The sequence below is a fragment of the Thunnus maccoyii genome, chromosome 1, assembly GCF_910596095.1.
Source record: "Thunnus maccoyii chromosome 1, fThuMac1.1, whole genome shotgun sequence".
Classification (NCBI taxonomy): domain Eukaryota; kingdom Metazoa; phylum Chordata; class Actinopteri; order Scombriformes; family Scombridae; genus Thunnus; species Thunnus maccoyii.
The window spans coordinates 36,204,976-36,226,488 of record NC_056533.1 but is presented as its reverse complement, the minus strand read 5'-3'; the positions used below and the strand labels follow the sequence as shown (position 1 = coordinate 36,226,488).

General features: G+C 38.7%; 2 protein-coding genes across 2 annotated transcripts; one reads left to right on the top strand and one right to left on the bottom strand.

The window, feature by feature from the left end:
• Nucleotides 1–5,990: 5,990 nt before the first annotated feature.
• On the bottom strand, nucleotides 5,991–12,169 carry psmd13 (proteasome 26S subunit, non-ATPase 13). Its single transcript, XM_042414085.1, has 13 exons — nucleotides 11,979–12,169; nucleotides 10,851–10,929; nucleotides 10,439–10,473; nucleotides 10,294–10,349; nucleotides 10,165–10,208; nucleotides 9,994–10,080; nucleotides 9,352–9,523; nucleotides 9,196–9,275; nucleotides 8,971–9,096; nucleotides 8,248–8,310; nucleotides 6,898–6,978; nucleotides 6,511–6,627; nucleotides 5,991–6,338 (listed from the first exon to the last, which is right to left on the bottom strand). The coding sequence occupies exons 1-13, from the start codon at nucleotides 12,077–12,079 to the stop codon at nucleotides 6,243–6,245; spliced, it is 1,137 nt and encodes a 378-aa protein (XP_042270019.1). The 5' UTR covers nucleotides 12,080–12,169; the 3' UTR covers nucleotides 5,991–6,242.
• Nucleotides 12,170–12,312: 143 nt separating this feature from the next.
• On the top strand, nucleotides 12,313–18,500 carry sirt3 (sirtuin 3). The gene is made up of 9 exons (XM_042414097.1): nucleotides 12,313–13,029; nucleotides 13,117–13,172; nucleotides 13,260–13,311; nucleotides 14,787–14,966; nucleotides 15,096–15,328; nucleotides 15,413–15,513; nucleotides 16,080–16,241; nucleotides 16,749–16,961; nucleotides 18,121–18,500. The coding sequence occupies exons 1-9, from the start codon at nucleotides 12,983–12,985 to the stop codon at nucleotides 18,142–18,144; spliced, it is 1,068 nt and encodes a 355-aa protein (XP_042270031.1). The 5' UTR covers nucleotides 12,313–12,982; the 3' UTR covers nucleotides 18,145–18,500.
• The last annotated feature ends 3,013 nt before the right edge of the window (nucleotides 18,501–21,513 follow it).

The window sequence follows — 21,513 nt, the reverse complement described above, 5'->3', positions numbered from 1 at the left end:
ACGCAATGGTGTCTTTTTTAATAAAAGCGTGGTTTTCATAGTCAGTGTTACGACCGCAGTGAAAGACCCAACAACCATCAACACACGATGGAGATCATGGTAACAGTGCCCCCAAACTGGGAGTCGAGAGTCGTGACATAAATATAAAGGCGGTCACATGATAAGGAGAGGAAAACAATGAATTATTGGATAATTGGACGTCTTCAGGATTCAAATTATTCAAACAAAGCGAGGATCAGTCGAACACAACATCAGACGGACATTTAAAACTGGCGACGAGGAGTCATGAGTAGACGTTTCATTTTAAGGGGTCACAAGCTAAAAATGTTGGGAACTATTACCTTAAAACTTCTAATAAAATATTCTCCTTTCAAAGAATTGCGTGATTCATTTCCATCATATCACACAGAAGCAGCTCTTTGCAGCCGGAGGTTTAATGCATCACTTTTTTTCTTTAGCTCGGGGTTGAATGTGACCCAGGTGTTCATCGAAGCGTAACAGTAAACACAAAACACATAACAGCCCTCCATACATCTCTTTCCTATCCATCAACAACGAGAACAAACAAGGAATCTGCAAACAACTTAATGTCCAAAAAGACTCAAATGAGGCAGAAAAAAACCTCTTAGAGGCATTAACCGGACCATGCTCTGCTCATCATGACGTGCCAACAGTTACAGACACCAGCAGACATGCTTCCTCATATTCAGAGTCTTCATTAGATTTGGATGGAAATGATCTGATAATGCTGATATCTTTGCTTTCAGCACTTTTAGACTTATATTACGCATATTGTGGTGATCAGATCAGGAGAGATTTAAAGGATGGTTGCACAATTTTTCAAGTCTGTCTTAAAGCAACAGTCAGAAGCCCAAATGAACAGTGAAACATGTTTTTCTTCCTGTTCATCAAGCCATTAGAAGATCCCTTCATAATGCACTTACAATGGAAGTGATGGAGGACAAAAACGTATTTAAAAGTTTATCTGAAGCTAATATGAAGCTTCAGCGTCCAAATGAGTCAAATCAAGTAGATATCTTTCAACGTTACAGTCTTTTTAGACTTTTTAAACTTCCTCTTTTTGTTACTATACTTCCAGCGCAGCTCAACAGGGAAACACTGTCTGAGGAAACACAAAGAGGGAATCTGATGCTAAAAAGACTGTAAATGTGTCAGATATCCACTTGATATTACTAACTCAGACTGCTGAAGCCTCATATAAGATTCACATCAACTTTTAAATGACTGTGTGGACACACTGTGGGTTTTATCCTCCATCACTTCCATTGTAAACATATTTGAAGGATCTTTTAATAGCCAGTATGAACAGGAGGAAAACCTCTTTCACTGTTCATATGGACACCTGACTGCTGTTTTAAGACGGACTTGGACATCTTTTGGGCCTCTTGTATAACTGTTCATGTGAGAATTCTTTGCTTGTTCTTGTCATCTTTATTGACAGAAGCCAATGATGATGATCATAGTGAAGGACTTCCATGACGCTTTAGATGCCTAAACAACAGAATAGAGAAGTAGAGACGTCTGCAAACAGGATGATGAAAAAGTTACCAAATCATCACTCAAAATATGAAGGTTTTGTCTTACTTTTTTGTTACTTGTATTTCTTCTTTAATCCCATTTTTTTCTTATGACTTAGACCAAAATAAATGTCAGTTTCAGTATTATGCATCTCAATTTAATGTCTTTTTTCATTTTCTTCCTGTTTTAATCTTCATAACTTTAATCAGTTCTGCTAAGTTAGTTTTTCCAGCTTTGATTATTCAATCTGACTAATAAATTACATCTCACATATGGAAGTATTAAAGGGCCTGAAAAAGTATTTTAAAAAGTGATTTGGTCCTACATGAACTCAACATTTTCTGCCAAAGAAAAAAAAACAGCACAGTTTTGTTTATTTAAATTAAGAGATTTCTGCATTTGTGTTTTCGTCTGAGCTCATTTCTGTCGTACGAATATTCGTTATGCTTCCTGTTTCGTTGTGATGCCCAGCGAGGAGGGTCTATCTGCAGTCTACCCCCCCAACCCTGATGTTGTCACCGTAAAGACATGCTACACGAAACCTAACCTAAACCTGACCAAGCGGGTGTGTCGTGTAGATGTGTGAGTCCGCAGATAGACCTACTTGGAAATTTCAATAAACGGAAACGCCATGTGACCACTCCTGAGCACCAATCAGAATTTAGTTGGTAGGTTGTTTGTTTGACAGAACGTTGTCAATCAAATCTGACCAAACCACCCAGATTAGCTGAGTTTTTGACTATAAACCATTAATTAATAATATTTAGGGATGATTTTCTCTCCAAAAATGCTTTAACTGTCAGAAATTATTCAGACATCTTCACTTTTAACACACATTATTATGTTGTAAATTTAATTTTAAATGGATAAGATTGAGCAATTTTTGCCTGTCAATCTACACTCAACAACCCATAATGTCAAAGTATAAACATGTTTTCAGAAAGTTTTGAAAATGTATTAAAAATCAAAAACTGAACTCTTTCATTCATATAAGTAGGTTATTCAGACCCGTAGCTGTGACACTTTAAATTAGATTTTTCTTTAAAAGAAAAATCTAATTTCTGACGCTGGCAGATGCTGTGAAAGCACCAAAAACATTTTCAAATGATTTACAGCTTTTCTGTAGATTCTTTTAAATTTTAAGAGAGAAAAATACATCAGATGTCACATTACGGATGGAAATATTGAAGCTGTAGCGATAAATTCCCTGTGAAAATAACACTTGAACGCTTGAAAGTCACACAGAGCAGAAATGAATTAACGCCTCTATTTGACGTCTACATCTCTGTCGAGACACCTCACTAACGTGTTATGATCCTTCACACGGTGTGTTTCAAACCTTCACGTCCTCAAATGTCAGAGTACATGTAAAAGCTTTATCGCAGTCGTGTCAGTGAGCAGGAGACTGTCACTTTGTAATGAATCAGTGTCGGATGTGACTGATAACTGAAAGCTGTGGAACAAATGGATGAGCTGCTGTCTGCACGGCGTTCGTCACAATCTCATTTCCTGCTCAGTCGCTTTTTCTTTTACTTGAAGGAGTATGAAGACAAAATGAAGACAAATGTGACTTAAATCTCCCCTCAAACATTCAGGCAAGCACAGAGAAACACTCAAATTACACCGAAACCTAAAAATAAATTTGTGCAGTCGGTTACATAAACTGTATATTTTTAAAAAAGTGTGTCCAGTGGAGGTTCATTCAATAATTTGGGGCTCCAGTCAAACACTGTCTTGCTTTACTTTTCACCCTTATCCAACTGGGAATGTTGGTATTGGCAATGGTAACTATTAAAGGACCAATGTGTCGGATTTAGTGGCATCTAGCAGTGAAGTCCAACTGAATACACCCCTATCCATCTCTCTAGAGCCAGTGTTTGGTTTGTCTGGGCTACTGAGCCGGGGCTAACGTTAGCTGAGAGGCTAGCGGAGTGTTAGCAGCAGCATGGCTGGAGGGAAGCACAGCCAGCTAGTCTCCAGCTAGAAGAAGCAGCGGGTCTGACGGGCAGCTTGAGTGAAGTGGAGCCTGCGGAGGAAACACCGGGACCGTCAGGGTGAAACAGTCCGTGGAGGAGAAAGCAACAAATCGGCCTCTCATAATCAGCAGAAAATGTTCATTTCGGCCGATACCCATGATGTGCCGACAATATCGTTCATCCCTAATCATTGAGTTTTCCTTACCTTACAGTGAGCCCTTTATATCTACAGAGGGAGCAGGTCCTCAGATCCTCAGATGTTTCTACAGTAGCCCAGAAGGGACAAACCAAACACTGGCTCTTGAGAGATGGATAGGGGTGTATTCAGTTGGACCTCACTGCTAGATGCCACTAAATCCAACACATTGGTCCTTTAATAGTTACCACTGCCAATACCAACATTCCCAGTTGGATAAGGGTGAAAAGTAAAGCAAATAAAAATTGTCTGTGGAGGAGCTGCTGTGTTCGGCTGCACAGATAGGAAGCCCCTTGGCTGCCAGGATGTACCACTCTGTTTGGGGGGGGGGGGAACCCTCTTCTTTTTGGTTTATAACGGCGGTTGGCAACCAGCGTTTTAGGTGCATTACCGCCACCTTCTGCTCCGGAGTGTGGACCAGAGATTAAATCCTACACATTAATCCTGTCTGTCTAATAAACTCAAAGAAAACTCTACTGCTCCACCAACTTGGCAGGTTCATAAAAGTTTTAATGCTGAGCTCCTGAACTCCAGTCTTCCTAAGTTCTTCCTTCATATATTGTCTTTCTTGATCATACTTAGTACAGTCTATGCTTGCATGTGTAATAGTCTCCTCAGCCAGCTGGAAAAAAATTATGTGCATATATCGGTATCTGCAATTGGCCACAATGAGTTGGAAATATCGGCGTATCGGATATCGGCAAAAAATCCAATATCGTGCATCCCTAACAATGATTAGATATTTGCATTAACGGGCAGTTGAACAGGTATCTCATAAAGTCTGATTTTATGTGTGATCCTGTATCGTTACAGTCGTTGTTTTGTTCTACATTTTGCTCCACAATGTTTCTGCTCTTTCCACACTTTCATCACACACAATGAGACCTTTTAAAAACTTAATTAAGTACATTTAATTGCATGAACAACTTTCAGCAAAGTGAGTTCTCCAGTTAAGTCATCTAAAATCATAATTATATCAACAGTCTTCCATTATAAATCTGAGAGACAGACATTTGTATGTGAATATTAGTTCATGTGTTTGGATCTTGGTCATGATCCAGCTGTCACTAAACTGCACTGTAGCAGGCTTGGGTTTAAGGACTTGTTGCTATGACAACAGTGCCAGCTTCAAAGAACCAAAGAAATGCAGATTTATGTCAAACCGTCATTATTCCAATCTGAATAACTTTGTTATCCTCGTATGAGGAACGGGGCCCCCGGGCTCTGTGGGGGCCAAACCATCTGTTGCAGGACTCCTTGTTCTTCTTGTTGATGAAGATGGTTTGTTATGATTCTGGCTGGATGTTCGGGCTCGTTGTCATGCTGCAGAATACATTTGACCAATCAGACGCCTCCCTCGTGGTACTGCATTATGGATACGAATCAAAACATCTAAAGTGCCTGAACCACCAACCACAAGGGAGGAGGCTACAGGAAACACTCCAAAACCAGCAGAAACAGTCATCAATGTTTCCTCCTTCCTCAACCCGAAGTTGCTTGCACAAAATATAGATTTGTATGCGCTTGTTAATAATTTAGCATCAAAAACATCCCTCAGATTTTGAAGATCATTGGATAATTGCAGCTCATGTCTTATGGAGGTTAAAGGATTAAAGGAAAGGTTCACAATCAGGAGCCCAACTGAACACTGAATCAGGTTTTGTCTACTGTGATCCTCCTGCTAATAATGACCATTAAAACCTTTCCAGATAAGCTTACAATGTAAGTGATGAAGGACAAAATCCACAGTCATTTCCATAAAAAATGTAAAAATAAAAGTATCTAAAGCTAAAATGATGCATCAGCAATCTGAGTTAGTTAAATCAGGTGGATATCTTCCAATGTATTTTTTTTTAGAATAATTCCCTCTTTGTGTTTCCTCGGACAGTGTTTCCCTGTTGAGCTGCAGGTGGAAGTATAGTAACAAAAAGAGGGACTTTGGCACTAAAAAGACTGTAACGTTGAAAGATATCTACTTGATTTGACTCATTTGGACGCTGAAGCTTCATATTAGCTTCAGATAAACTTTTAAATACATTTAATGCACAGAAGGAGGACTGTGGATTTTGTCCCCCATCACTTACATTGATTACAGCAAGAAAAACCTATTTCGATTTTCATTTATGCACCTAAATATTGTTTTAAGACATGAAAAATTTAGAAACTATCCTTTAATATTCAGCTAAGGAATTAAAAAACAAAAATGGAAACTTTGACCTGGATGCACATTCAAAGAAAGAAAAGGAAACGATACATATACAGATAATAACTGGCATGGCTGATATTTGGACATGTTTATTAATGTTTTAGACAATATTCTCAGTCCATATTGTGAGGATAACGTTTCAACCAATTTGTTTATTTGTAAAATACCACAGTGTAATTTACAGATTGGTAATAAACAGTGACAGTAATGAAAGAATGAACATCCGATAGAAAGAAAAAAAAAAACAAAACAAAAAACAAACAGGAGTCGCTGTGTGCGGGGAAGGAAGTGAGGCGTCCCTCTGTGGACTGAAGAGGGAAACCGTTTAGGTGAGGATGTCGTGGGCCTGCTGCTCCACCAGCATGGCCATGTTCTTAACGTCACCGCACCAGAAGTCCAACCGCTCCTTCATGCCTTTGATCTGAAACAGAGACCAACAGGTGAGCGTCAGACCAGCAGGTAAGAGACATGAAACGCAACAGAGCAGGAAACATGTTGAAGATTGAAACTTGATGCACAATAAACTGCTTGTAACGTGAATAAATTCTCTTCTGTTTTACTTATTAATCTCTTCTGTTGTGGTGTGAACTAACCTGCTGCAGGTCCAGCACTCTGGGCTGCACCCAGGTCATCTGCACCTTCTGGTCCACCTCGTCAATGTTGCCTTTGATGAGGCCCACAGACAGAGCCTTCATCACCAGAAGCTCCACCTGCAGGGAAAATCATGCAGAAACCACCGTCACACAACATCAGAAATTACTACAGTCCATCGGTTCACCTCACAGGTTTCCTCACTAATATTTACTAATTCACAATTAAAATGTTAAACTACTTCAAGATCACCTCCATCCAGGTGTTAAAAACAGGAAGTTACAACAGAAAAACAACATTATTCTTTCTGGTAATAAAAAGTCGATCATGCTCATCGCAGTCGAAGGATTTAATGACATTTGATGAAATACTCTCATCATCCAACTGACCTCATTAACGGGGATTTTGGCGCTCTGGCCGATCTCAGTGAAGGTCAGCTGCCTGTGGTTGGCAGGACGAGTGAAAGTCATCTGGAGGAGGAAGGAGACAGAGTTTAAACCTTCACGTCGACACTCATCTCCTGCTCGTCTGTGTCACTCTACAATTATCTCAGAACGCTTTTAAGAGATTTGTGCGTTCTGGTGAAATAAGTGGCGGTGTTGTAAACTTGGTGACAAGCTAACAGCTGCTAACCAGATGTTAGATTAACGCAGTTCATTTAAGAGATGATGATATTTGTATCAACTGCTCAGGTTTGGGCAACAAATTATGACTGTCTAACCGACCTTATGTTAGTCATATTGATACGTTTAATACATGTTTTCCTTCATACAGTGTAAGTTAAAATAACGTCACTCTATACTGTAAAAGATCCAGCTGATTGGATGATGATAAAGTCATAAAAGTGTTGTTAAAATAATATGAATTATATTATATATAATATATACATTTCACTTCATATTTTCCGTTTTAGCAAACAAATACCTAAAATAGTGAATATGGTAAATAAATATCATTCAGTAATATATCATAAGAGTTCCACTGTGAGGACTGAGAATCTGGTGCTCAGGTGTATTTAATGAGGTATCATTTGATTAATCGTTACCGAGGTAAATGCGATAATTAATCGTGATATTTGTATCAGGTGATAAGTAAAAGCTGACTGGAGCAACACAGCTGATACGACAACTTCCTCCTTTGTTCATCATCTCGTTCTTTCTCTTCCTTAAAGGCTCAGACTGTGAAGATGGTTTGTGATTGGTCAACAGAGCTAATTTGCCTGTCGAAGTTTACCAAAGATGAAATCTACACAAAAACTCTGCACGTATCGACTCCTCCTGCATTAGTGACTCCATTCAAATCAAGTTTATTCTGCTCTGAGATTTCACAGTTTTTAATGCTGGTCTGATGAGGCCTGAAGTGGGTTTACAAAGTCTGACACTGGTGGTCCCCCCTCAGACAACTCTGTGGATTCAGTGAGTCGGCTGTGGGAACAACTTGAGCCCTGTGTTATTACCTATTAGCATTGTACTCATGATACATTACTTTGATACTGAAGTTAAAAATGTGACAATTCTCAGGAAAGTTCTGAAGTGTGTTTTCTTTATGATTTATGAATGTTTAGGAGATATATTAGTCACTCAGAATCTAAGACAGCTGTGTGTTTAGATCTGACTGAGTTATAACTTGAAGGAATCCGAGTTTTGATGCAAATTGTGGCTCATTCTTCACATCTCTGAGAATGTAAATGGAAAAAGAAAAAGTCACAGATCAGAGCTAAAACACAACTGGAATCTCACCTCCATCACGCAGAGCAGCTGGATCTTCTGCATCAGTTTGGCTTCATGTGCTGCGAGGTCCGGCTAGGATCAAGAGAGGAAACATGAATCAGACAGTTAATAATTAAAGTTGATCCACATGAACGAGTGAAAATCTTTCTGTCAAACTCCAGATAAAATGATTCTGCTTCTGGACGCAGGATACAAAACACCTCAGCTGCTGAGTGTCGACATTTCTACTTAATGTTACAAAATACAAAGACCCTTTGTCAGGAGGACGTGTCACTGCAACACTCTGTATACAGGCTGTGTGGACGGTGTTTTTATTCTGTCTTTTATATCCTAAAACAAACTATCAGTAGGTGGATAAAATGTTCTTCATTCATCATTAAAGAGCTTTAAAGATGTATTCTGCTACCTGGTCACAGATATCCAGTAAACTACTCTACAGTAGGATCATCTCACAGTTAAACAAACAATTTTAAAGAAAGCAGAACGTAAAAATCGTGAAACAAAAGTGAAACAGAAAGAGCCAGAAAACTCTTTTTATTCTAAATGATAAACTGCTAAATACATGAATTAACACTCATGTTGTTTCACCAGTTCTAACAAACGGCCAGATGGTTAAACTGGTAGACTTCACCTCACCGGAGCAGCATCTTTTTAGTCCTTACATGCTGCTCAGAGGTGATTTAACCTCTATCGTCTCAGTCTACGTTGAACAGTTGTATGAAAGTGAATCACCTGTTGGCCCCAGGCTGACTTGAAGCCCTGGAATTTCTCCACATTGCCTCCGTTGAAGGCGTATAGTGTGTCAATGAGCCACTGTTTGTCTGTGTTCCTCAGCGACTCCAGCACAGGATGCATCAGCTGCAACGACAAAACGGCAGACACGCTGGTTAGCATGCTAAACTTCAGGTGAAAGGCTAACCACACGAACAGAACGCCGCGTTGAGTGAAAAAACCCACCAGCTCTCCGAAGTTGTAAACTCCTTCTCCTAAGAGTCCAGCCAGTCCCAGTGTGAACGCCCTCTCCTGCTTCTCTGTCTCTGTGAAAAAACAACAATAACATTAATCTCTCCGCTGTTAATACAGAAGACTCCCTGTGGCTCCATCATCACTCACCTGGAAGGTCTTTGATGTCCACACATCCGAGGTAGCGCAGAGCGTCCTTGTAGTAGGAGGCGTGGTTCCCGATGATGCGATAATATTTGCTGGAGAGGTCGTAAAATCTGCCATGGACCGACGTCACTCCGGGCAAGTTATTCAACATTTCCTCGACCTCTTCAATTATTTTCTGGAAGTGAAGAAGACAACAAGGCGATCAGAGCTGATCAGGGCGTAAAGCGGCGGATCATATTTGTTCTGACTGGATGTTTTGGTTGGTAACTGGTTCAGCCAGAAACATCATATATTGTTTTCAGGATAACTTAGGCTGCTTAAAGATGACATCATCTGGCAGGTCAGCAGTACTTAACATGTTCTAGTAATGTTTTTATTAGGGACGAACCAATCTGACTTTTCTATCCTTTGAAAAATGATCTCAGTAAGAAAAAAGGAGATAAAACACACTCCTGTTGTTTTGTTGCACAGCTGTTGGTTTTTGACGCTCTGCTTTAACGAATCATGTGTGATCATAACAAGCAGCTTGACGTTCAGCATGTGCCGTAACGTGTGATTATCTGAATGAGGTGTAAGACTTGTTTTGCGTCAGCGAATGTAAAAAAAAAAAAAAAGGGAGGCGGCAGAGATTTTAGGAGCTCTTACCTTTGTAGCAGGAAGATCATTGATCTCCAGTTTAAGGCTGCCGATAGATGTCTTGCAGAGAATGACGGCTTCTTCGCTGCTTTTCACCTGAATCAGACAGAGACTCGTTAAAATCTGATTGTAAAATGCATCAGTTACATTTCAAAACCTGTGATGTTTCAATAAACTTACTTTTTCCTTGGTCTTCTCCAGAAAAACGATGGCATCTTTAGGATCTGGAAACAAAAACTATTGTCTTAAAACCCCAAAATACACATATTCTGCAGAGAAATATTCCCTATTGCATCAAGGTGTCCTTACCTGTCATCTGTCTGGCAACATACAGAATGATCTCCATGAGGGACAATGGATTGATTCTGTTGAGGGATCAAAAACAATGAATTAGCAGCTGAATAAGCAAAAACCACAAATACTGAATTAGCAGATGTTACAATTTCTAGCTCACCTGTGTTCAAAGTCACTGAGGAAATTTTCATAGAGCTGGAAGAAGAAAATACAAACAGACAAAGTTAAAACATTAAATGTTCATCTCATTAGAAACCGTTTCTCTACTGCGACTTTAACAAGTGTTTGGGTTTTGTTCTGTTCCTGATGGTTTGCTAAATGCTGCTGCAATATGAATGGTGTGGCTCATATAACTGGATTAAACAGAGTGGTTCAGTCCTCAATGGAAGAAACTGAAGCGCAATGACGTAATTAATTTCCCTTGAGAGTTATATACAAATGAGAAATCAATAGCTTCATTAGTGATCGTATATCACACTACATGATATGAAATTCTGGCAACAGACATCATTGTGCATCCTCTACACTCATTCAAAGTATTACAGCATAACGTGTGACTGTGGTGCAGTTACCTGTATGAGGCCATCTCCTGTTTTGAAGCAAGGGTCTTTAACAAAGTCTGTCAGCTTCAGAGTCAACTGATGCCACAATCTGTCAATAAAAAAAACACACAGTGTCAGTCACCAGCTCATCATGTTGTTTCACTACAGCTTACTGACAAAAACTACAGCATGAAAACAAACATAGGGAGTGATACTGATGTTTAGTGAGTGATCAATGATGGTTTAGGTGTATATGAACATTTAGGAAACCCTAGTTGCATACACAGTCTTTCAATGTTGTGGGACAAAACATGGAAAGGTCCAAAGGGGAAGTATATGTTTTAAATGCACCGTTTATTACAAAAGGTGTTAAAGGACAGCTTCACAGTTTTTCAAGTGTGTGTATTTAAACAACAGTCAGGTGTCCATATGAAAGAGGTTTTTCCTCTGGGATGAAGCTTCATATTAGTTTCATATTAACTTTTAAATACATTTTTGCACAGATGGAGGACTGAGGATTTAGTCCCCCATCACTTACATAGTAAGTGCATTATGAAGGGATCTTCTAATGGTCAGTATGAACAGGAGGAATGATTACAGCAAGAAAAACATGTTTCAATGCTCATTTGAGCTCCTGACTGTTGTTTTATGACAGACTTGACAATTTGTGAACCCGTCCTTTAATGTTATTGGGCTGTTCGTCAAGACAAGTTAACATTGACTATATTTGATGGACATTCATTTATATTTTAGAGGGCAAACTTTTACATGACACATTTAAGTGTCATGATTTTCAATCATATTGCCGTGTTGAAACAAAACAGTGGGAAAGCACAGATTTTATTTGCAGTTGTACAATGACTATGATGAACTCTGCTAGAAGCTACACAACAGCTAGTAAAACTTCAGTCTGATGAACTTTGTCATCCGCAAGACGAAATTTCTGGTATTTTGCTGAAAGCTACAACCAGGGTCAGACTATTTGCTCAGCATATAATATAAGTCGTCACGTTTCTGCTTTGATTTTAAATAAGACACTTGCTAAACCTGAGCTAACGCTAGTGCCGTACATGACTCAGCGTGCATTTCCATTGAACGAGCTAGCTTACCTTAGCTCGTTTAGCGCTAGCACGGCAGACGAACAGAAGATTTTTTTACCTTTTGTTGTGCAGTTCCTCCAGCGTGTGCCACTCCGACGCCATCTCCGGCGTTGAGCTGTTGCTCTGCTGCTGTTTGAGGTACCCGGTGACATCTTTCATGGTAGCGACAAGTTAAAAGTTAAATTTATTGGGGACTGATGAGTGTTGTTGAATTTTCTGCTAACGTCAAGTAGCCTGTCGTGTTGTGGGGTTGACGCAAAGAATTATGGGACATGAAGTAGGCGTTTCCAACGGTTACCGGTTAGCTGATGTTCGCTCAAAAATATGATCTAAAGTTCATTTATTGACAGTTTTATACGTTATACATATTGACCCGTGGGTTGTTAATCATTAAACAATGAAAATGCAATTAAACAAAATAGGCGGCAAGATTATGTAGCTAACGGCCGAGCTGTGTTGTGTAGCTATTGTTAGGCTATATCAGACATTACGGTATACGGTAGTCTGGCGCCTCATAAGGAGGTCTAACACAGCAAAGATTTCAGCACCGTTTAGCTAATATTCGCTCTTAATGTGATGTAAAGTTGGTTTATTAACAGTAAAACACGTAATATATATTATTCAGTGGGTTGTTCATCATTAAGAAACGATGGATAATTGAACAAAAAGTGATGTAGCTAACGGTTGAGTTGTTTTGTATAGCTACCTTTTATTGTACATTACGGTACTCTGGCGCGTCATACGGAGGTCAAATAACTACAATAACATTTCAGCACCATTTAGCTCATGCTCGTTCAAAATGTGATGTGAAGTTGGTTTATTGACAGTTAAACACTTAATAGATGTTATCCAGTGGGTTGTTCATCATTAATAAACGACGGCTAATTAAACAAAAGGTGATGTAGCTAACGGTTGAGCTGTTTTGTGTAGCTACCTTTTTATTGTACACTACGGTACTGTGGCGCGTCATAAGGAGGTCAAAGGACTACAACAACACACATTTCAGCAGACTGTCATTAGTTTCCCTATATATTTGACCCTATAAGGACTAAACGCGTTAATATGTCGTGTTTGCGTATAGGAAACTGCTTGTGGAAAGTAGGAATCAGGTAATGAAACTCTGCGGGTAGCTTAGTGTGCAGTCACAGCTGTGTTATGGCTTCTGTTGTGAGCTCCTCTTTAATGTCACCTGTCAGGTTTTGTTTGTATCGCAGTTTGAGTTCAAGAGCAAGCAGGACGGTGTGTGCAAACGGTTAGTACACGGACTCAGCTGGCATTAATCGATAGCAGGAAGTATTTATGATTGATAATATATGACACATGCATTGTGTTTTTATAGGCTTTGGTGAAAGGAGTTTGTGTCCAGCTCAAGGTGCAGCAGCTCCGTCCAGGTATTTCACCAGGATCCTGACAGTTCACCAGTTCTGTCTGGGTTAAGGGTCATGTTTGCATCTCCAAATGTGACATGAATATGAGGATCATATCACACACACCAGAGATAAATATGTCCATTCAGGGTCAGACTCATATGTAAACCAGATATAAAATGTGGGCAGTGTTTTATTCAAGTACTGTACTTAAATACAATTTTGAGGTACTTTACTTGAGTATTTCCATTCGATGCTACTTTATACTTCCACTCCACTACATTTCAGAGGGAAATATTGTACTTTCTACTCCACTACATTTATTTGACAGCTTTAGTTACTTTTCAGATGAAGATTGGACACAATGGATGCAAATGCTGCAAATGACACCTTGAATTTTCCATCCACTGTAATGGTGCAGCCCTGCAAAATGATATATTGGACTTTAGTAATTCATTCAGTCACATAGTGATATTTTTAAATAGTGAGGGGGGAATGCTTTATCTAACTTGTAAGCCCTTTGTAACAGGAGTACGAGGAATGTCAGTATCTGCCTGTTGTGTCTAAGGATTATTACTACAGTCTGTTCCAACCAGAAGGGACCAAACTGAATAGTTTCTTTAAACGATCATACCATCTGCTTACTGCATGTTTTTGTCTATTTACTACAAACATCAGTCAGGTGCCCATATGAATATTAATAAAGGTTTTACTTGCTGTAATCGTTCTTCCTGTTCATACCGGCAATTAAAAGATCAAATCCTAATGTGCTTTCAGTGTAAATGATACTCAGTCCTTGTAAAAAAGGACACAATCCTTTACTTAAAGGCAGCTGTGGGTGTCATTTTATTTCAGGCTCTGGCTCCTTAAGACACTGGTTGCTATGCAGGTTTCCATTTGAACCACTACAAGCGATCACTAGTAGACAGAAGTAACAAAGGCATAACTTTGAAATATCTTTCAGTCAGGTGTAGTGTATATATACAGTATGTAGCACTTACTGAGTGTAAATTATTCCTATTCTACAATGATGCTGTATTTATTTTGTATATGTGCAGATGTTAGGTGCTCTTAAGTAGACACTTAACAATGTGGTGACTCCAACAAGTGCATAAATGTTTTGTTTATGAAGTGTACCACAGACCCCAGGTAGACGATGAAGACTGTGGTTCTTAGGACACAACAGTCTTTCCCATTTTGTCCAATCAGAGCGATGCTGGCTTCTGCACCCTCAAGCTGCAACATAGTGAAGTCAGGATAATAAGAGCAATTTAAATGATTTCAAGTGGAACAAATAAAATGTGCTTATATCAAAAAGAGATGAGACAGTACCAGATTGACAGCTGTTTCTCTGCTTATGGTGCCGAAACAATGATGTCACCTGAAATTCAAACAGTTTGTAGTTTCGTGGTGGTTCACATCTCAGTAATAAACTGATCCTTCCACTGAATCTCATATTTATGTGCATCTCAGTGAAGTTTTGTTATGCATCTTCACAGACAAACAAGCTCTCCCCGGTGGGATGGCGCTCGAGGACTTTTCTCCCGTGGCGGAGGTGCAGCCGGCGAGCAGCAGACCCTGGAGAGCATCGCCAAGAACATCCGAGAGCGGCAGTACAAGAGGGTCGTAGTGATGGCCGGAGCTGGGATCAGCACTCCCAGTGGCATCCCAGATTTCAGGTTAAAAAAAAAAAAAAAAGTTAGATGTGGTTTCCTGTCTTCATATTCTAGCGTTTCTATAAATACACATCTGTAAATATCAGGTGTATTCTGGGTTCTATCAACAGATGAGTGTTTATTCCCTCACAGGTCCCCAGGCAGCGGTCTCTATGACAACCTGCAGCAGTATAACCTGCCTTACGCAGAGGCCATATTCGAGATCGGCTTTTTCCATCATAACCCTGAACCCTTCTTCGCCCTGGCCAAAGAGCTGTATCCGGGTAATTACCAGCCCAATGTCACACACTACTTTGTGCGACTGCTTCACGAGAAGGGTCTGCTTCTCAGGATGTACACGCAGAACATCGACGGGCTGGAAAGATGTATGTATTTATATCTTTTTGATATATTAAAGGAATTGTTTCATATTATTTCATGCTTGTTTACTCGTGATCGTCTGTGTCAAGTGGCAGGGATTCCCGCTAAGATGCTGGTGGAGGCCCATGGTACGTTTGCAACGGCCACCTGCACTGTTTGCAGGAGACAATATGAAGGAGAGGACCTACGAGTGAGTTTGATCTGCACGTTTGGTCAACATTTACATTAATTACATTCTTTTGATTAATCGTTTAGTCTATCAAAAGTCAGAAAATGGTGAAAAACATCAGTCACCATTTCACAAAGCCCAAGCTGACGTCCACAAATGTCTTATTTTGTCCCGAACAACAGTCCAAAACCCGAAGATGTTCAGTTTACTGTCATAGAGGACTAAAGAAACCAGAATATATTCACATTTGAGAGGCTGGAACCAGAGAATTTGGACTTTTTTTCTCAACAAGCGACTCAAAAAGATTCATCGATTATCAAAATAGTTGGCGATTAATTTAGTTGTTGGCAACTAATTGTTGCAGCTCTACTCCAAACTGGTGGTGACGTCAAAAATCATGCTCGTAGGTACCCGTGTTAATCTGAGATTCAAGATGAGCTCAGAGAAACTTTCCTCCTTCAGCAGATGAATGAAAACAAACTCTACAAACAACTGAAGGAACAAGAAGAAAAACAAATTCTTTTCTTTTACATGTTTTAGTCGAGGAGACTTAAATGATTTTGTGTGTTTTTCCTGTGTTTCATCAGCCAGACGTGATGAGCGGGACGGTCCCTAAGTGTCCGACCTGTACGGGCGTAGTAAAGCCCGACATCGTCTTTTTTGGGGAGGAGCTCCCGCCTCACTTCTTCAAATACCTCACAGACTTCCCACTGGCAGACCTGCTGATCATCATGGGCACCTCGCTGGAGGTGAGCGCCAAAACTCAGGAGGAAACAACGTCAGGGGCCTTTTTTAATCTGACGTATTTCCATCTGAAACAAAAAGTCAGGCTGGGAGAGAACATGAGCTGGGTGGGCTGGAACAGAACAAACATAGAAACTGACTCAGTACTTCAGATATGTTCCATTCATGCTGCTCTCAGAGTTGAAACATTATATTACAGCAAGGTCATGTTGTTAAATTAAATGTTACTGGTACTACTGGTGCAAAATGTTCTGTTTACTGCATGAAATATACTTATTTGTGGAAGACTTAAAAAGATTTTAATAGGAAAACATACAAAGTCTCTCCATATATTATCAAATACATGTTAAATCTGTTTATTGTGATAGTTTCAAGCAGGATCAGGGTCTCATGAGAGTTTTTACATATTAAAAGTTTAAAGAAAAGAGTCTTAACAAAACACTAAGTTGCTATAACTGATGTAGCACCTGCAGCACATTAAACCATCAACTTATTCACTCTCTGTCCTGCAGGTGGAGCCCTTCGCCAGTCTGTCAGGAGCCGTACGCAGCTCTGTTCCCCGACTCCTCATCAACAGGGACTTGGTGGGTCCGTTCGCCTGGAGAAGCCGCCGACCTCATGACGTGGTGCAGCTGGGCGACGTGGTCAGCGGCGTGCAAGCCTTGTCCGACGCCCTCGGCTGGACTCAGGAGCTGGACGCTCTGATGGCGTCCGCTGCTGAGAAAGTGAGTTGTTTTTTTTTTTGTTTACCAGCTCACACTTACGTTATAACTCTTCAACGTCAGGGTTCACGTGAGCCTTTGTGGTTATTTACTCTTTATACACTGAAGTCCATGTTGCTATTTAATCAAAAGTCTCTCAGCTTTTGGTTTTTAACCTTCATCAGAGCAAAATAAACTCTCACATCAGATAGAACAACTGTCAAGTACAAGTTCCTCACATACAATATATCATAAAACTGAGGATAAATCAATTAGAGCTGTAGTGATTAGTTAATTAATTGATTGACAGAAAAATCAACAACTATTTTGATGATCAATTAATAGTTTCAGTCATTTTTCAAGCAAAAATGTGGTGATTTGCTGTCTTTCCTCGTCATATATGACAGTAAATTAAATATCTTTACATATTAGACAGTTAATTAGACAAAATAAGCAAGTTGAAGATGTCACTGGCCTCTGAGAAAATGCGAACGCCATTTTTTCACTATTTTTTAACATTTCATAGACTAAACGATTAATCGAGAAAGTAATCTTCAGATTAATCAATAATGAAAATAATTGTTAGTTGCAGCCCTAAAATCAATACAGAAAACAGTCAGAAATCTAAATAAAAGAAGGAAAACTGGAAATAATAATAATAATAATAATGATAGAAAAGTGTATTTTGGTTATTATTTACACTGATAAATAACAGACATGTTGTTATTACTTACCTAATAAAGTTGTTATGGCGAGTTAGTTTCTATTAACACATCCGGCAGATACAGAGCAACATTATTGATCATTTAGTGTTGTGTTTGTGGCCTCCTGATGAATATAAGACTAATATTCAATCACTTTTAGCTCTGCCTCAGTCTCACACACACACACATACACACTCACACACACCAATTTGATCCAATGTCAACATAAAAACATTGATTAGTGCAGCTTTAATGACCAAAATCTTTTTTGATTAAATACCTGCACGTTAGTGTGCAGAGCCTTCCTGCACCTCACCGTTGTGTTGTAAGTCCGGTGATAAAACCGCTCAAAAGATAAAACTAAAATCATACAAAGCTGAACGGGATTTAGTCATTAAGTTGTGAAAGATGCAGTGATTTAGAAGCACGAGCTCCACTGATAAGTTCACTTATGTTAATGTTTGTACTTTTATCTGCAGGCCTCAACAAAGACTGAAGAGTGAGATTGTTTCACTGCATCAAGCTGGAGGTTTGACCTTATTTACTGCACCCGCTAATGAAAAACACCCAAACTGAGGGACTACATCCAGCCGACTGAGGATCATGTAATAACAGACATACTGGAGTCGATGGAAACTCACAGACTGGCAAAAAAAGGAACAGCAGCAATGGAAATGTAATATAACAGAAGTGTTTCTCAGTTAAATATGACTCAGATACAGACGACAGTGACACACAGTGATGCTGTGGGACAATCAAATCAGGTGCTTTTTGTCTCAACAAAAAAGAAAATGTCAAAATGAGTGATATGTACAGTAGAATACCTTGTGGACCTTTATAAAGAAGATGTTCAATAAGATGTATTTTATTTATTAGTCTCCGGTTTCTTGAAGCTGTGTGGAAAAATTCTTTGTAAGAAATGACTTAACGGTGGCCTTTGTATGAAGAATCAGCCATTTAATTCTTCTGAAATCCCTGAAAATCAAAAGTTCAGTAGTATATTATTAAGAATATAGAATAAGAATTAAGAATATATATATATATATATACATAGATACATACATATATAAGGAAATTAAGATGATTGTTTTAGCTTTTAAAGCTTGTCAGGACTCTAATATACAAAAACATCAGAGGAAGACTGATAGTTTCATTTTAGAAATTCTCAGTAATTTCCTAAAATGTAGTTTTAAGCAAAAATGACTCAAAAAGGAGGAAATGATGCATTAGTTAGTGACTATTCTCAGCCAGGATATGCACACAACACTTGTTAGTAGATCAGTTCATTGTTGGTTTTGGTGTTTTTGTGGGATTTTTTTGTCAATAAGAAAAATAAAGAATATCACCAGACTGACTTACTTTAAATCAAAACGTGTTTTAACCAGCAGAGGGCGGCAGAGGACAGCCTTTATAGTGCTGAAGATTTCTGTTTGACTGGTTACAGACTGTAGGTGGTGGTGTTGGTGGTTTTATAACAATACCTGCCAATAAAACTGATCTCACGTTTTCAGAGCTGCTGCAGAAAAGATTCTCTGGGCAACAACGGTGAACAATAAACTTCATCTGTAATATGTTGTACAGTGTCTCATTAAAGCAGAATCACAGCAACTTATCAATCTGCAGGATGGTGTATCTTCATTCAGAGCTCAGGAAGTTGAATTTAAGTCTCAAGGTAAAGATCAGAAAGTCCCTAAATGATGTGATGTGACTATAAACAGTGCAGTGCGACAGCAGTATGTACTGCATGGAGTCTCCTTTGATGACTCCTCTGTATATTCTGGATATAAACCGTTTTCACAGCACTTTAGTTCCATTCAAGCATCTGAGGGAGCCAATTCATCATGCTCTATACCAGAGTCATGAATTCTGAAAAACTAAATGTGATTTATTGCACCTTTACTTTTCCTGCCTTCACATGTGAAAAATGTCTGCTGTGAAAAATGTCTATTCAACTAAAAAAAAGTTAAATTGTCAAGAAATCCCTCCGAGGATCAACAGGCCGAATCAATTTAGTGTATGACAGCCGGTAGAGAAATGTTCAGAAAAACTGACCTTTTGTAAATAAATAAATGAGAATAAATATGACAGAATTTCTTGAGTGATGAAGACATATTGGTCTTTTATTACAGTTCACTGAGTGTGTTTATTTGCATACAGTTATGCTTTGTGCGTTCAAACGTCATGTTCTGGTTTCTGAAACCTGATAAGAACTTATCTCAGTTTTGTGAAATTTGGATTTGCAAGCTTGAGTACTCTGGTAGAAACTGAGATTAACTGATAGTGAAAATAATTATTAGTTGCAACCCTACATGCAACTAATAATTATTTTTCATTATCAATTAATCTACAGATTATTTTCCCAATTAATTGATTATTTTGTTTGTAAATTGAGAAAAAATATCTAACTTAAGTTTCCAGAATCTATAGTTGATCTTCAAAATGTCTTGTTTTGACCAAGCATAGTTCAAAATGGTATCATAATGGGTTCATTATCATAGAGCAGTATGAAAACAGATAATATTTGCATTTGAGAAGCTGGAAAAAGTAAATTTTTGCTAAAAAAAATAGCTTAAACAATTATTATTATTATTATTATTATTATTATTATTATTATTATTATCGACTAATTGTTGCAACTTCATGTAAACACATTCTCCAGGTTTCTGATCGTTGTTTGTTTGCAGGTGCGTCTACAACATGAGTCACGTCACGGTTGATCAGTAAACCAAAAAAATATGATAATAAACACTGTGATGATTGAACTACATGCTGAAATATAAAAGTGAAAGAGTTGAAGTCTGGAAATGCAGATAAATGCAACAAAATGCAATTAATCGATTACTGGTGTGGTTTGTAAAATGTGAGCAAATTGTGAAAAATGTTCATCCCAGGTTCCCAGGGCCCATGGTTACTCTTCAGAATGTCTTGTTTTGGCCAAAAACAGTTCAAAACCCAAAGATAATCAGTTTATTATCATAGAAGAGCATGAAAACCAGATAATATTCATATTTTGGAAGTTGGAACCAGTGAATTTTTGCCATTTTTGCTAAAAAACTGATTATTCTTTATCAAAATTGCCACCAACTTATTTTCTGTTGATCAACTAATCATTGTGGCTCTAGTTGCATGTAAACACATTATCCAGGTTTCTGATCATTGTGTGTTTACAGGTGAGTCCACAACACGAATCATGACATAGTTGGTCGGTAAAACCAAAAATATAATTATAAACAATGCAATGATTGATCTGAATGCTGAAATAAAAGTGAAAGTGTTGAAGTCTGGAAATGCAGGAGATACATTTTATTGTTACTCTGGTCCAGAGTCCAGCAGCCAGAACCAAACCAGGTTCATTCTCAGCTGTTGATGTAACTCAGTCGACACATTTTCTCGATGTGGAAACAAAAAAAATAAACCTGCACTGACTCAGACTATCAGCATCCTGGATACTGTTAGAATCACATAAACAGGGATAAACACCACATCTAGAATAATAAGCATGTAAATTTTGCCAATTACACTTTCTGTGAACCAGGCTCCATTCATCTTCATCTCTTTTACTTTCACCAGCTGAATGGTGTGAACTGTATTCATTTATTAGTTTTTCCAGAGTCAGCCCTCGCTCTGAGCTCAACTAGTCTTGTGTTATTTGGGGTTTTTAGTTTCGCAGTTTTACAGATTTTTTTTTATCAAATTCATCACTTTCAGCTTTTTCAGCAGCACTCTCACCTCGCTCCAATTTTCACCTCTCTTCCCGCCGGTCCCGTTAAAATGAGGTGATGCTGACTGACGCCTCTGTAACGAGACAAAGTCTATTTTATTTCACACTGTGTGATATCATCTACTGCAAGGAAATTATAATTTTTTTCTTT

Excerpts from the sequence above, each read along its gene's own strand:
- psmd13 (XM_042414085.1), bottom strand. The coding sequence starts at position 12,079 with ATGAAAGATGTCACCGGGTACCTCAAACAGCAGCAGAGCAACAGCTCA. Across the intron at positions 10,930-11,978 it reads GAGGAACTGCACAACAAAAG|ATTGTGGCATCAGTTGACTC; the intron begins GTAAAAAAATCT and ends TTTTATTGACAG. Across the intron at positions 10,081-10,164 it reads TGGAGAAGACCAAGGAAAAA|GTGAAAAGCAGCGAAGAAGC; the intron begins GTAAGTTTATTG and ends TGTCTGATTCAG.
- sirt3 (XM_042414097.1), top strand. The coding sequence starts at position 12,983 with ATGTCGTGTTTGCGTATAGGAAACTGCTTGTGGAAAGTAGGAATCAG. Across the intron at positions 13,030-13,116 it reads TTGTGGAAAGTAGGAATCAG|GTTTTGTTTGTATCGCAGTT; the intron begins GTAATGAAACTC and ends GTCACCTGTCAG. Across the intron at positions 13,312-14,786 it reads GGTGCAGCAGCTCCGTCCAG|ACAAACAAGCTCTCCCCGGT; the intron begins GTATTTCACCAG and ends GCATCTTCACAG.